Raw genomic sequence first — 16844 nt, 5'->3', positions numbered from 1 at the left:
CATTCAGTCACTCACCTAGCCACCCACAGTCACTCACCTAGCCACCCACACAGTCACTCATTCACGCAGTCACTCACCTAGCCACCCACAGTCACTCATTCACTCACTCACCTAGCCACCCACACACTCAGTCACTCACCTAGCCACCCACACACTCAGTCACTCATTCACTCAGTCACTCACCTAGCCACCCACACACTCATTCACTCAGTCACTCACCTAGCCACCCACACACTCAGTCACTCAGTCACTCACCTAGCCACCCACACACTAGTCACTCACCTACCCTATGCCCAACTTCCTTCATGTCTCCACGCTCATGTTCAATCGATTCCAGTTCGATGTCAAACATGCATCTCTCCATACTTTTATTTTCAAACACTGTTCTATTTTCTCTTGGGGTTTATATTTGCAAGCGTATTAACCTGCTAAATACACGCACTGTACAGAATGCCAACCCATGTTTTTCAATGGGATTTTCAATGAGTCGGGGTATATTTTTACCAGCCCCCCCCAAAAGGGTCTCTTTGGCATTTATTTCAGAGCTCTCCGTTATGAAATTAAATGGGCAATATTAGTGCCATGGGCTACAGCAAGAAAGGAGCATCACTCGTGGTGGGAGCAAAAACTTTGGCTATGAGCAAGTTGAGAACCCCCCCAAATTGTAAATTAATTGGAGCCGCTAAAGTTACGGCACCCGAGGACTGCCAAGTGAAATCTGGTTTGGGGCTCATGGACAAAATAGCAATGCACACGGCAGACAAACTCGGCAGGTTAAGGAGACTAATCATAATTATTTTAATTTCAACATTCTTCATTTCCACTGCGACCTTTAAAATCTTTCGGTACAGTCAATATAGAAATCTAAATTAATCCTCCAAAAAATGACAACTAAAATGTAAACGCGTCAATTGCACTTTCGACCTATACCCACGGTTAACTTTCAACAAGAGTGATGGGACATTCACAAATAGTACACAAAGTGACAATGATGTTGACACCGACGTTCAATACGGCATGAAACATGTTGAGTTGTCTTCTATGAAGGCTGGGCAGTGGAGAAGCACAGTTTGAGGGTGTAGAGGTATGGAACATCTGAGAAAATAAAAACAGGGGAGCCACATGACGTCTTCACTGGAGCACACAAAAACTTAAAACAATGAAGCAATTCTTAGGAGGGTCTTTGTCGATGTCAACAAACTCGTTCAGGGAGCTAAGATAACGTTGAGTTGTGATAAGTGAAAGTGCTTGGCTATGTCAACTTTCAATTCCATTCTGTATATGCAAAGAACAACAACGAAATCCAAATCGCCCATAAATAACAACCTGTTAATATATAATATAACAATCTACAACTGCTTTCGCTTCCTGCAATTTCACCCAAGGCTGCTAGGCAGCCAGTGTACACAGATGGTGCTATGGTAATAACAAGCGCCCCCCCCAAATCTGAACATTAGGTGCTCAACAGAGCGTACGACCAAAGATTTGCCGATAATGCAGCCCCGCTTCAATGTCATCGCACCAACACAAATGGCCAACACCCCACAACTTACTTGCGTTCTTCAGGGGGTGATGGTTAATGCACGCCAGAGCCTCCATGGCATCGTTCTTGGTCTCCCACTCCATCAGGCCGGACACGCTCCTATCGGCTGGACACGTGGACGGACCGTCGCTCATAGAGTCATTTGGGTCGTGTAAAACGCAACACCCTTCGCCATTTTGATTTAAAGCTTTCGTGACTGCAGGGATTCATATTCTTGGTTCTTTCGGTAAAGTCACCACCACGTAGAAGGGAAACAATAAAATAATAAAAATATAAAATAAAATTCTCACGACGTTTCGACTGCAACACAAGCAATCATCATCAGGTGTGAAAACCACAGCAAGAAAATTTTAAAAAAGTGGCGGTTATTTTTAACGTTAGCACCACGGAGAGCGATTTGGCAGTTGTTCAGATGGACGAGTCCATCTATGTTCTGAAAAGAGGAGGGGGGAGACGAAAATAATGGATGCGGTCTGAAAGCCACCGTAAGCGTGAACAATCAATTAAGACCCGAAATGGTTTATCAAATCCTTCCAATGATTGCTAAGCCAGAATCAATCTTCTCGGTTGAAATTGTCTGTGTTTGTATATATTTATTATTTTGTTGTTTCCCTTCTACATGACTTTACCTAAAGAAGCCGTGTTTAAAGGGTGGTGTCAGTCGTCGGTGAATTTCTGCAGCAGGAAGGCTTCAGTCCGATGCCTTGGCTACGCTAACACGCTTCAGTCAGCTTGGGCGCGAGTGAATAGCAAGGACTGCTCTCGGGAGAGAATTTCTCACAGGGTTTCTTGAGCATGGCCTCATAGCACACGTTGCAGATCATCTGGTGTCGTGCTGTAAATCAAGCGACGATTGCATGGAGAATACAGTACACGATTTATTCTGTGCCGTGACACGTAAGATAAATAATAAACATACTTTGCGGGACTTACTTTTTCCAGAAAACACTTTGAAAGAGCGGGGCCTCGCAATCGACATTTCGTCGCACAGCTGCGGGGACAGAACGGGCGGCGTTCACGTTATAGTTGGTAACAGTTAACGTGCACCAATCCCGTTTTCCATTTTTAAATTTACATTCGCCAGCTTTGGAGCAGTCTTTCAAAGTGCTCAGATTAGTGTGAACACCAAGCATAGACTCAGGGGGAATGCAACCATTTGCAGAAACAATGTCCAAAGACTGAAATGTAAAGCTTTCGAATACGAATGAATATGAATCGTAATGTATTAAACAGGACAAATTAACGCGAGGTGTTGTCTAGTCTGTAACAAAAAAGTCCCTTTGGAACATCGACTGCATTATTTATACATCTTATGTTTTAACCGCTGAAAGGAAACTACATTACACCATTTAACATTTGTCCCGTCACAGGAAACGTGTCATGGGCCACCACAAACTCCACAACATCAATAGGCTCATCTTAAAAACCCACGATTGTTTCACGTGCAAACTTTGGACTTGAATATTTATAAAAGCTTCACCTGGGAAAACTTTTAAAGAAACCGAACGCGCTCCCCTTCTGCGCTGCTGGCAGCAGGCTGAAGGGGCGGCGGGGGCACGGACCTGCGCGAACATCTCGGCCGTGATGTCCGTGGGTGCGTTGAAGAAGTGCAGCACCGCGGTGGGACGCTGGTTGCGGTTCTTCGCCGCCTTCTCGCTGTCGGCATAGCGGTGGTTGCGAGAACCTGTGTAGTCCCTGTAGCTGTCGGTGCCGTCCGGCAGCTCGAACGCCTGGCCCGGCACAATCGACCGCTGCCTCGACACGCTGCCGAGACGAGGGCGGAAGGGAGGGAATAGCGCGAAGAAACTGTTTTTAGTTTTTATTTTATCACGTTCCAAATTTCATGTGCTCTTTGGTTCGATTCGGTAAAGTCACGTGGGTAAAAAATAAAATAACAAAAAATCACGACGTTTCGGCCACAACACAAGTGGCCTTCATCAGGTGAAGGGACCGGACTGTCCAGAGGACAGCGTTGGAGTGAAGACAGCAAGCCCAGGTCGCGTCCTTTAAGCTTGTTGTCGCGGCATCTTTTGAGGAAGGTCAGCGTCTCGATGAGCTTTGACTTCTTGTCCCGTTGTCTGTTGAAAGCTCTAACAGATAGGTGAAAGCCCTCCCCGTAGAGCTTCAAATCTAGAATCCAAATTTCACGTTCGCTATTTCAATAAAGGCCCTCCCCGTAAAGCTTCAAATCTAGAATCCAAATTTCATGTTCGCCACTTCAATAAAGGCTCTGGACAGCAAGTAATCGGGGTCCTCGTGAGCTGTGTGACAAGTGTTTCGTTCACGGTATTCATCAGCTCTCTTTTTCACCGTCCTAAAATTTCGTCACTTGCACTAAATATTTACTAAAGTGTCTTCCCTAAAGAGAAAGCAGTATCCAATTACATTAACAGGATATGACGAGTTACATTTACCAATTTAACACGGGAACAAAAAGGCTCACCAGAGGTTGATTTTATTTCCAAAGATCTGAGACATATTGAGGTGAAAAACCGCCCTGTGCACGGCGTACTGATCTCCCATCTCGACCATGGCGGCTCCCGGCTTGCTCTTCAGGAACTTAACCTACAAAAATAACAACCCGTAAGACGGTTCAGCATCGCGCAATCTTGCACGAAAATATCTACAAGTTTCGTTGTAACGCATTGTTGAAATGTGAAGTGTTGGCCGAGGGGCCATTAGAAAACATGCACAAAGAACACTTCGCATTGGGTACATTTTTGTAAAGAAAATGACCAAATGTGTATGTTGTCAATCGGTGAACAAATTTGGTCGTGTGAATCTCCCACTTTATATAACACGATCAGCGCACGACGTGCACCACACGCATGCGTACGCATTGCACCGCGGTTGAACCTTTGGAAGAAAAAAAACGGGGACTCATTTCAAAGCAGGTGCGCGCAACACCCAGCGAAGGCACCTTCTCCACGTCGCCGAAGAGGCAGAGGATGTTAAACACGCGGTCGCAGTTGAAGCGTTCGGCGTCCAAGTCGTACACAATGAGGACCTTGTTGTCGGCCTGCTGGTTCATCATGGCCTGCACGTGCTGGCCCTGGGTACCACCCAGGTTGCCCATTCCTCCCATGCCCATTCCTCCCCCACCGCCCATGCCCATGCCGTCGCCGCCAGATCCGTAGTCGACGCCCGGTGGCGATGGCTGCTGGTGGCCTGTGACGCAAATACACAAGAGGGGGAAACGCATCGTGAACAGCTGAAACTCTCTAAACTTCTCTGAAAAACAGATTTACCACAGCCATCATCCTACACACACGTGTGCCCTTTCCTATAAGATCAGGCAACCCAGGATTCACCACTCTACCCCTTGGAGACACTGGAAAACATTGGTCCAGAAGACTCAGTTGCCTAGGGAAGACTAAACTAGTTTTTATTTTAGGTTGAGGCCCACCAAGCTCTTATTCAGCATAGCTTGTTTTAAATACCCAATACATCTGATAACTGTTGGAAATATCGTCTCTTAAAACACAAAGCAACTCGTACGTTGCAATTGTTAACCGCAAAAAAAGGTTTTTAGGATGCACCTTAACACTAATTCCAAATAAGAAATGTTCTCAACAGGCAGCAGGTTCTTTCAATCTGACAGCAAGCTGAAGGAAACCGAAATTACAGCATTCGCAACAAAGGGATTACCTCCACAGTCGCCACCACCGCAAGCGTGTGCTTTGGGATGTTCGCCAAGGAGAGACGTTTGCTTCGCTGGCATCACTGCATTGCCCTCTGAAAACAACAAAAAAACGATCACCAAATTCACCCACGGGAAACATAAGCGCTCACTGCTGCACAAAATATGACAATCCAAAAAATTAATTCTGCACCCAGAACATTCACACTACCAACACATTAAGAAATTCCGGGCACACTCCACAAGGGGGCGCGCTGCGTCTGCCCATAAAACAATCGGCGGTATTTTAAAAATGCAGATTTCACACGGCACAACATAAATAACGAGTGCCATACAAAATACAGCGCGTAAAGAAATGCTCATCGCAAGAAGAAGAAAAAAACAAAATTTATTGGAGGTGTACAGATGCACGCGACAAATTGTTCCGAGGTGCGGCGTCAGCGAGTGTCCGTGGTTGCCGCCTGCGATGCCCGCTCGTTTCTTACCCAGTCTACGCTTCGACGGGAACACAAAGTTGCCCAGAGTCGGGCGGCGGCTGACGACCCATCGCGAGGAGGATGCAACAGAAAGGCCGGCACCTTCTTTCCTGCGCCAACAGCAGTCACACTCGGCACAAACGGACCCCCCCGCGTTGTCCGTGCCACCGCACCTCTCGCTCTCCGGCGACCCTTTTTGGTTTGGGGCTTAAAATTGGGACGCTTGAAGTGGGCGACGGGGCCTTACGAACCTTTAAAATGAAAAAGATCGCCGCTTATAAACCGATGCGAAATGCGTTGTGTCTGGCATCTGCAATGTCAAAAGCCTCGTTTGCAAACAAAACTTTAGCAAGGCAGTCGAAACGTACGAGCGTGGAGGTAAATTCTCACCAACGGAGCGATTTTAAGCCCCAAACGCATCGGCACGCATTCCGTTCGGCTTATTTCCAAGTCCCGTTCGCGGTGAATGCGGGCTTTCGTCGCTCCCAGCTTCTTCGCGGCGGTTCCGGTGCTTTGCCGGTCTGTCAGCGCCGTGTCCCCCGGTGCCTGCGGCTGGACGCGGGTTATCCGATGGCCTCTGCCAAGCGGCACGTGGCGGTTGTGGTGCAGCGGATGCAGCGTGCTGCGCCGAGTGTTCCGTGACGTGGCGCTGCAGGCGTGGGGTGCGCGGGTCGGCCGTGCGTGTCACAGCGGTGGCGGTGTGTTGGTTGCTTGGTCCCTGGTGCCTCCCAAGTGCCGACGAGGATGTCGCCAATGTCGCCGTTCGTGTCGTCGCCGTTCACGTCGGTGGCTGTTGGCTGCCGGGCGCTTGATTGCTCGTGTGTTGCTTGCAAATTGCCTCCGTGTGCTTCTGTGTGCGGCAATGCTCGCAGATGCTCCTTGTAGCGTTGATGTTGGGAGTGAGGAAAATACTCTTCGAAGCGTTTACGGAAATTTGGCGATTAAATCAAACCGCACCGTGTCCCTGAAGCTCCCTTGATAAAGTGGCGAGACTTACCTCTTCGGAAACTAATATCTGTGCGTACACACAATGTACTCGGGACAAAGATACCATTTTCCTGTTCAGGCTCAATCGTACCAAATTAAAAGGGTTACTTTATAATAAGTGATATTTTCAATCGTAAATATCGGCTTTTCTGACATCCTCTAAGCTTCTCCGCTTAGTATCCAGACACCACATAATGCAGTCAAGGTTTCTCAACCCTACAAAATATAAAAACGCAACGTGCAATGTCCACCTCAAATATGCCAGTGAAAGTTGGCACCTACTTCTGATCCAACAGACACACACCCTGGTAAATCTAAATATAAAAGTAAAACCTTGGATTGCGAGTAACTTGGTCTGCAAGTGTTTTGCAAGACGAGCTAAAATTGTAAATAAATATTAACTTGATAAACGAGCGAGGTCTTGCAATACGAGCAGTGTACGTGTAGACACACTTTGTACTGCCGTGAGTCACGTGATCACACAACTGATAGACGAGTGCTTTGATGTACGAGCGCTTTGGATTACAAACACGTTCCCGGAACGAATTATGCTCGCAATGCAAGGTTTTACACTGTAGTGTAAAAATGCCCAGCCTTGATACACCCCGAACAACCGAGTACCCGCCCATGGGCCACATGCACTTGACGTTGGGAAAATCTTCAAAGCTGATCAAAATCTAAAACGCCACCAACTTAATGGCAATGTCTATCGCATGTCCAGTACCAGGGCAACAGCTTTAATGGTAACAAAAAAAATAATCCAATGGATTATTGAACACTCCAGCAGCCACATGCCTCCTTGTGAATCCTGTTCTTCACAACATTCACTTATACTGCCAAATTGTTCTGAAGGGTAAACTAGAAAAAACAAAGTACACGGGCACGAGTTTAAAACCAATCTGCCCAGAGTAAACTACGCAAGCTTAGCATGGGCTAAAAAAACACAAAGATTATTTAGTTATATGTTGCGCTAGCTGTTACTACCCGGCTTCGCCCGGGACTTGGATCCACCACGCCCGGCCGCCTTTGTCTCCCCAGTGGCGATGTTCACACACCACAGCAGTTACTCGTTTGAGGCTGAGTCGACCTAGGGGAGGCCCAGGACCGGTTAAAATAATCGTCACCGGTGGTGGCGGTGAACGGGAATCGAACTTGGGTCGCCGGGTTCGTAGCGCAGCGTAGCGCTAACCGCTACACTACGGGTCACGTGACAGATTTGACGTCACAGCTCACTTGCCGTGCAAAAAATAAATGCATTATCGAGCTCCCCCCCCCCCAAAAACAAAAGTGTATTTGTGTAATGTTTGCACGGTATACAGTCTGGAAAGTACCCACATGGCAAATTTCCAGTTTGTTGCATGTCGGGAAGTACGCTAAACATTTTGAACAGACACACATATTCACAACTTTGCCTTTTATATATATGGAGATGATAGGTATAAACGAAAATAACCTTGACCAGCTCTACACAATTGCAGTGATTGATACAAAAGAGGGGAATGGCGTTTCAAATAACTTCCTGTGACAACGACCAAGTTCTGTAGATTGTAAACAGTACACCAATGTGCTTCAAGACAACCAAGTGTCTGCAGGTGTGACATTTTTCTGCAACCAAAATCTCAAGTGCAGAAGCTGCATTATCCTCTTGAGAACGCTCCAAACTTCCCCCTCTACTTGGCCACTGATCTTCAAGTATAACACGGCGAAGCCGGCCGCGTACAGAAATAGTCAATGCCTGTTTCATCACGCCGTGCACACCCCTCCCCTTGCGTTAAAAACGTCACCCCCCCCCCCCACACACCGAGGGCTCACCACCACCAGCTGTCGAGAGAGCGCGGCTCTGATATGCTCGATATTGGTCTTACCTTGCTTGAGGCCAGGGTTGGTGAAGTCCCAGGTCTCAGAGTCATTTTTAAACACATTCAGACGCGTCGCCTGTAAAGAGGACACAGCAGGGGGAAAAGATAAACATTATTCGTGGCCAGCATATAGGGCATAGATGCTGGGAAAAAATTATATAACTTTAGAACCTTCTTTGGTTCTTTCGGTAAAGTCTCCACGTAGAATGAGGATAAAAAAATAAAATAAAACAATAAAATTCTCACGACGTTTCGGCCACAACACAAGTGGCCTTCTTCAGGTGATAGGAACAAACCTGTCGTCCCGACCTTGTGTTGTGGCCGAAACGTCGTGATAATTTGATTGTTTTATTTTATTATTTTATTCTCATTCTACGTGGTGACTTTACCGAAAGAACCAAAGAAGATGAATCCTTGCAGTCACGAAAGCTTTAAATCGAAACTTTAGAACCATTTAAAATTTACAAGCATAATAATTATTAAGCGGTCATTACCCCCGAGACAATTACGGCACGCAACTTGCGGTGAAGCCGAGGTACTTAACGCAACCCTTAACTTCCTGGGAGATGAATGAATAAGAGCTGCCACACGTAGGAAGTCAACGATAAGCTAAACTTTCGCACCGTACGTAGCAAAAGCATGCTTATCGGAGTTGTGGGAAAACAGTGGCCTTCTGCCACCAGTTTTTTTTTTAAGATCACGTGTTGATTATCCCTCTTCGTTGGAACAAGCTCCCTTCGTGTTTGCAGATAAAAATCGCTATCCCTCGGTGGCCTATTTAAATTCGAAACTTGTTTAATTGCACAAGTTTGGCATGCTCTGCCTAACTCGGTATTATTTATTCGCAGTGTTCCTCGTGTACTGTAAAGCGTTAGCCTTGATCGTATACCTCAAAAATGTTGAAGTGCCATAACCCCGTTATGAAAATGATGCATTCGTTATTACTGTTCTGTAATTTTATTTCCTGCTAACAATGTAACATCTCCCCTCAGGTACTCTGCAGGTCTCGCAAAGCGGTCTATGGCTGAATGTTAATCACCCGTCACCAAATAAAATCGAATTAAAAACCAACTCTACCCTTCCCACTGGATGCGAATTTTCCATTAACTGGCTCAGGGCACTGGCTCAGATGAGAACCACCCTCACACGGTAATATCAATTGGGAAAAGTTTGACTTTAGACAACGGCAAGGATGCCCGTCATGCACAATGGGTTGTTGTAGGTTGTGGGGCTGTGTGGTGGGCAGCTGTAAAATCCATTGGGTGCATTGTATTTCTATGCTGCCACAATATATGCTACACTCCTTTACCCCGCACACAAGTCAAATAACCCCCACAACAGGCATCGAGTGCGGAAGCCCTCATCTAGCAATGAATTGCCGTGTGTATTCAGCATTATTTGCTCACCAAAGTGGTCAATTCAGTATATTAAATGAAATCTTTGGTCTGCGGGTGAAAAAAACCAGGTTGTGGTGCACACACTTGTGAATGTACAAAATATCGGTTGTACTTGCCCTCGCATACTCCACTATAAGAGTACAGCAGCCCGAATAGATGTCCGCTCCATTCAGAGATGAGTTCGCTCTTTCGGCGCTCTCAACCGAAACAAACGTGGCCAAAAATTAAGGAAAACACGACCATTTCATTTTAATAACAATACATTTAGCATCTCCAAAATAACACGTAAAATTACGTGAATGGCGGATATATCGTTACGGTTATGCATCTCGTTGAAAGGATATTCCACAAAGGCCTGCAGGCCATTCTTCCTGAAGATCACAATGCGTTGCAGAGGCCCAAATGGTTTGCAAATGTTGTAAAGCACATCCTGCAGGACCACATGGAGCACACAAACGCAGCGAGGTGATTTTGCACGCATTACCAAGTAAATTTGAAAAGCTTTTTTTCCAGTGAATTTTTAAGATCGAGCCATACAGGACATCAACGCTTTCCAAAATCAACATTAGGTCTATATATTGTTTTTTATTCAATGCCATTGGTAGACTTCGAAGCACAAACAAAAAACACGACTTCAATTGCCTCAAATGAACCAAAGGATCAATGTAATTTCCTTAGCAAAGCCATTCACTGTAATCCAAAACGGACATAATTTCACTCGTATAAATGAAACACGCGCGTGTGTGCATGGCACACCCGACAAACTATTCACACATTAATGTCCAGCTGCTGTAAGTGTAACAATGCCCACCGTGGTGATGGGGTAGATGGGGTTGAGGATGGTGAAGAGCAGGACGTGGTTGCTGTTGCCGTTGTCCCCCGGGACACCAGGGCGCCAAAGCTTCTGGCTGGTAGAGAAGTTAAAGTAGGCCGGCTGCCCACACACGTAGACGGAGCCCTTGGACAAGTAGTCGACGCAGCTGCAGGAGCTCTCCGGGTCTTCAAACTCCACCAGCGCCTGCCGCGTCTTGGGTATCATCACCACGTAGCTGCACGGAGGGAGCGATTCAAACGAGTGCCGTTATTCAAAGATGTGGCCGACTTTAAAACGCGTGCCTGTTGTTGTTAATGTTAAACACGAGGTTGGTCTGCTCCAAGTCACCTCATTTGATCTCAAGAAATGTTTCAATGCATGCAACGGAGTGGAGACTGGTTGGATGCAGGTTAGATGCCACGTCCCATTTCAGTTTGGCAGTGTAGTACGTTGCAATTGAATGTACTGTAAGAATATAATTATATTTAAAATACATCTTTAGGGTAATATAGTCTTCTTCTGTCGATGTATCACCTGACAAACGAAGCCTCTTCAAACGTACATAAACAAGGTACGTGTGTGCACCATTTCAATACGAGATATTAATTTTTAACACGGTTACTAATCACACTTGAACGTGTGCCGCTTTTGTCAGACGGCACAACAAAAGCAGCAGCGGCACTTTAATTCGGAGGGAATTCGTGACTTGGGAAAATTGAAAAACAAACGGTTTTTGTTTCGATTTAAAGCTTTCGTGACTGCAAGGATGAATCTTCTTTGGTTCTTTCGGTAAAGTCACCAACACGTAGAATGAGAATAAAATAATAAATTAATACAATAAAATAACACAATTCTCACGACGTTTCGGCCACAACACAAGTGGCCTTCATCAGGTGAAGGGACGAAACTGTCCCATTTCAGTTTGGCAGTCTCGTCCCTTCACCTGATGAAGGCCACTTGTGTTGTGGCCCAAAACGTCGTGAGAATTTTATCGTGTTATTTTAATTTTGATCGATTTATTATTTTATTCTCATTCTACGCCGTGGTGACTTTACCGAAAGAACCCCAAAGATGATGAAGCGGTTTTTGGTTGGTCACTTGAGGCTGTAAAGGCCCCGAGTAAGCCACGCCCGGCGTCGCCGATCACGCCGTGACGTGGGCAACGCCGCGCCCTCTCGTCCGCCGCCACACGCGGCCACGACTTTTTATTTACGGAAGTGGTTCTTGAGCTTTAATCTGCAGCCTTGCCACCCCCCCTTTGGTTCTCAATATTTTTTTTAAAACGTACAATGTTTATTAATTTAGAGGTTTGATGGAACAAAGTAGCGGTGCTTACGTGCCCGTGCTCAATGTGTTTCGATGATTTACCTTGTTAAAAATAATCTGGCACGTCTTGCGCCCCCAGAAAGGGCATCTCCCACCCCGTGCTTAAGAACCATCGAGTATTTTCGTGTTATGCAATTTCTTGAGTTGTCGAAGCGAAAATCGGTAATATTCGAATTTCCAAGGTCTACGTTCACTCCACGTCCGCAAACACCACCACCACAACAATAATAACAATAACAACAATAATAACAACAATAATAACAACAATAATAATAACAACAATAATAACACCAATAATAATAACTATAATAACAATAATCTTTGTTTTTTTCGGTAAAGTCACGTATAAATAAGAAATAATAAAATAACATAATAGCGTACGACGTTTCGGTTGCAACACAAGCAGCCATCATCAGGTACAGAAGAGCTAAATTTACGAGAGAGGGGAGACACATAACCTCAGATGTATACACAGACACCCAAGTAGGGGGAACTAACACCGACACAATAGGGGACACAGAGAGAGAAGCATACCAAACAGACAAGAGTTTAGCAGAATTTGGAAACCAAATAAAGCAACACAGACGGTCGGTCAAAACACAATTAACGCAAAGCCTGGTTGATTACGTTATTTCAAAGATTGCTAAATTGCAAGTTAAGTATGAAATTTAAGATACAGACGGCACACACACACATAGACATTAAAGTAGAGCGGACCAGCACAGGTACAAGCACACAGTGAAGTCGCCTTAAATAGGCAGAGAAGGCAAGGCTGAGAGACAATGGGACATATTAGCATGAGAAGGCAAGGCTGAGAGACAATGGGACATTTTAGCATCAGGTATGCATAGAGCAAAGTGGAGCACGGCAGCAAACATTCGGAAGCACCAAGACCGACACACAGGCAGAGACAGCACAGAGAAACAAATCCAAGCACAGACACAAAGGCAGATACACAAGCAGAGACAACACACAGACAACACAAGACAACACAAAGACAGACACAAAGATACAGACCTTATACCTCCCCGTAGAGGCGGTTTAAACTTGGTTCAAAGGTTTCGTGACTGCAGGAATTAATCTTTGGTGTTTTCGGTAAACAACAATAACAATAATACAGCTTCCTTCCCCATGCGGGCAACGGTCACCACCGACTGGTCACCTGACTAGGCCAAAGTGCCGCACGGCCTCCACGAGGTCCGACTCGAGGGCTGTGTCCAAGAGTCCCCGCACGTGAACCACAGCCGACGGTGGGGGCTTGTGTGGGTCCTCAAACGTGTCCTGTGCACGTCGGCAAGGAAGCAAACTCAACACGACTATTGTGCAAAGCTGTTGTTTCCTCCTATACCGAGAAGACAGTTTTCAGTTTCATTTATTTGGTATAGCCCTGTGAGCCATTCGGCTCTTGAATCGGGTGCAACCGCAACAAACAAAAACATGAACAAGAAAAACATCTTACAGTGATTATGTGACTGTGCAAACAGAAAATCCAGGAAAAATCAGCAAAATAATCCTTGAAATAGCACCGTACACCAACGCTGTGTGCAAAAATCCCAGTGGGATGCAAGTCAAACAACAACAACAACCACAAGACAACTTAGATTAAGGCCATCAGTCTAACTCCGTACTACAACAAAACAAACATGGCCAAACCATAAAACTTTTTCAAAATCACCAAAATAAAGCCACGGCTAACATCGCCGGCAAGTGATATCGGAGCAGATGCAGACACTTGCATTAAAGGGGTTTTTAAATCTGCATCCGTTTGGCAAAAAATGGCCATAGCTCAGTGCCATCATTTCAGTAATCGCTAAGAACGTTCGCGAGTTTAACTTTAAATCTAAACGGCCCTCGAGTTACAAACTCTGGAACTCGCATCCCCCACCGCCAGGTGCGCTTTTGTAGACGCTGTAAAGTTTTATTATTCCGCAAAGTTTTTAATCACATTGGGGAGGGTCGAAGAGCTACCCCACGACGCCATCGCGTGGGACATTTAACACATCGGTATTTTAACTTAATTAGTATTTTAACTTTTGATTTAAAGCTTTCGTGACTGCAGGGATTAATATTCTTGGTTCTTCCGGTAAAGTCACCACGTAGAAGGGAAACAATAAAATAATAAAAATATAAAACAATACAATTCTCACGACGTTTTGACTGCAACACAAGAAGCAATCATCGTCAGGTGTGAAAACCACAGCAAGAAAATTTGAATAAAAGTGGCGTTTTTTTAACGTCAGCACCACGGAGAGCGATTTGAGAGTTTGTTCAGATGGACGAGTCCATCTATGTTCTGAAAAGAGGAGGGGGGAGACGAAAATAATGGATGCGGTCTGAAAGCCACCGTAAGCGTGAACAATTAAGACCCGAAATGGTTTAACAAATCCTTCCAATGATTGCTAAGCCAAAATCCATCTTCTCGGTTGAAATTGTCTCTGTGCTTGTATATGTGGATAGCCTCATGAACGAATCTCTCCTGGAAGGCAATGTTTTTATTCGTGGTCCGCCAGGAAGTGTCTAACTGTGTTGTTGGCCTGACTGGATGTGCTTCACATAATGTTGTTTCAGGTTTGTTGAATTCTCGTCTCTCATCTTTTGCTGTATTTACCTCCGTGATTTGTTCTTGACACCTGATGAAGATCGCTTGCGTTGTGATCGAAACGTCGTGATTGTTTTTTTAAATATAATTTAATTGTATTTCTACATACGTGACTTTACCGAAAAAAACAATGAGTAATGTTTTTATTGTTTCATATTTTTATTATTTTAGTTCAGTGCAAAGAGAATACACACCCTTAGAAGAGAAAACGCCGTCTAAAAAAATTACACTGGAAATAGCCCAAAGTGTTAACGAACACGAAATCCACGTTTACCAAAACGCGTTTTACTGAACGTAAGCAGAGCCTAGCGATGCTGTGGTCCGCGTGGTCCATCCCCAACACCAACAACGAGAAGCTCTTCGCAACGGCACTGGAATCTGCGAGTTACAAAGCTAAACAATCACGTTAAATAATATAAACACGGCTGGTGGTGGTGGTGGCACGTCGCCTGAGTGAAGCCTCTGGCCCAGGCCTCACAACGAGGCTCTGGGCGAGGAGGAGTAAAATAAACATCTTCTCGTTATAAAAACACCTCGTCAAGTCGCTCGTCACTGACGCTCACCATCGCGCCCGCCTGGACGCGGTCGTTGCCTTCGCCATTGACTCCCAGGCGCTTGGCCGCGTGCCGGGCGGCGGAGGCGGCGGCGGTGGTCAACATCGTGATGGCGTGGAGCGCCGGAGGGAATCGATTCGCGATCTTGTCGCTCGAAAACGACGCCCGCGCGGATCGCCGAGCGTCAGCGGCAGCAGCGGGCGGCGGCGGCGGGGCGATTCCAACGCGTGACATCGATTCTCGGATCGATGTGGCCTCTGGCGATGTTCGCGCGGCTTGGTGTGACCCCACAGCCACTCGTCACGTGACGCCTCTCTCGGCCGACTGGGGCCGGCGACGGAGATCTGAAGCAGTCGTGGGCCTCCCCCTAGGTCGGACTCGGACTACAATTAAATTTGATTATATTTTTATAATATTAAATAAATAATAATAAATGATAAATAATAATAAATGATAAATAAAAATAATCAAATTTGATTATTGTAAAAGCATTATAAATAAATAAAAAAATCCAATAATCACATTTTATTACTTTTAAATAAGAATAAATAAAAACCACATTTTATTATTTTTTAAATAAGATTAAATAAATAAAAAACATACATTAAAATAATAAAATGTGATTGTTTTAAATAATAAAGAAATATACATTATAAGTTAAAATAATCAAATTGGATTATTTTTCAATAATAATGATTAAATAATAAAATAATTGACCTATTTCGATCACTTTTACATAATAAATAAAGGCAGAAATATTTAATTAATAATTTAGCCTTTCTTTATAACCACAAATAATCACATTTGATTATTTTAAATAATAAGTAAATAAAATTTCGTTTAAAATGTAACTAATCAAATTTGATTATATTTAAATAAGAATAAATAAATAAAAATAATGAAATCTGATTATTATATGAATTAAAAAAAGAGGGATGACATTGTCATCCTCTCAGCCGACAAGGTCAATGCCACTGTCATCATGGATAAAATAGAATATAACAACAAAATTAAAGAATTACTCAATGATGGTAGCTATACAAAAATAAAAAGAGATCCCACCAACAGCCTCGTCATACAAACCAAAATCATTTCTGATTCAACCACATTAATTGATCAAACCAAACAGTTCTCGTTGAAACCTTCTGCTGCCAGGCCACCAAGATTATACGGCTTACCAAAAATACATGAAGTAGCACCCTTCGTCCCATCGTCTCTACTACAGTGAGGGAAAAAAGTATTTGATCCCCCGCTGATTTTGTACGTTTGCCCACTGACTCAACACTGCCCATAGACTCAACACTGCACCATAGACTCAACACTGCACCACCATAGACTCAACACTGTACCATAGACTCAGCACTGCACCATAGACTCAACACCGCACCATAGACTCAACACTGCCCATAGACTCAACACTGCACCATAGACTCAACACTGCACCATAGACTCAACACTGCACCATAGACTCAACACTGCACCATAGATTCAACACTGCCCATAGACTCAACACTGCCCATAGACTCAACACTGCCCATATACTCAACACTGCACCATAGACTCAACACTGCACCATAGACTCAGCACTGCACCATAGACTGAGCACTGCACCATAGACTCAACACTACACCATAGACTCAGCACTGCAC

At 44.8% G+C, this 16844-nt stretch overlaps 1 protein-coding gene across 5 annotated transcripts; it reads right to left on the bottom strand.

The window, feature by feature from the left end:
- Window positions 1–351: 351 nt before the first annotated feature.
- LOC142915642 (heterogeneous nuclear ribonucleoprotein L-like) lies at window positions 352–15554 on the bottom strand. Of its 5 annotated transcripts, none has more exons than XM_076061361.1 (13): window positions 15175–15549; window positions 13205–13323; window positions 10714–10951; window positions 10247–10332; window positions 10019–10115; window positions 8512–8581; window positions 5192–5278; window positions 4464–4711; window positions 3987–4108; window positions 3106–3307; window positions 2477–2534; window positions 1554–1649; window positions 352–1095 (listed from the first exon to the last, which is right to left on the bottom strand). In XM_076061361.1, exons 1-13 carry the CDS (start codon window positions 15427–15429, stop codon window positions 1040–1042), a joined length of 1734 nt encoding a protein of 577 aa, XP_075917476.1. In that variant the 5' UTR covers window positions 15430–15549; the 3' UTR covers window positions 352–1039. The 5 variants fall into 5 exon arrangements, with proteins under 5 accessions (XP_075917476.1, XP_075917477.1, XP_075917478.1 ...); XM_076061362.1 differs by having other exon boundaries at window positions 15205–15548; XM_076061363.1 differs by lacking the exon at window positions 13205–13323 and having other exon boundaries at window positions 10714–10929; window positions 15205–15547.
- Window positions 15555–16844: the final 1290 nt, after the last annotated feature.

Source organism: Petromyzon marinus, unplaced genomic scaffold, assembly GCF_048934315.1.
Source record: "Petromyzon marinus isolate PM22_M1 ecotype Great Lakes invasive population unplaced genomic scaffold, UKy_Petmar_22M1.pri1.0 PM_G_Scaffold_33, whole genome shotgun sequence".
In the NCBI taxonomy this organism is placed as follows: Eukaryota; Metazoa; Chordata; class Hyperoartia; order Petromyzontiformes; family Petromyzontidae; genus Petromyzon; species Petromyzon marinus.
This window is presented reverse-complemented; position numbering and strand designations above follow the sequence as displayed.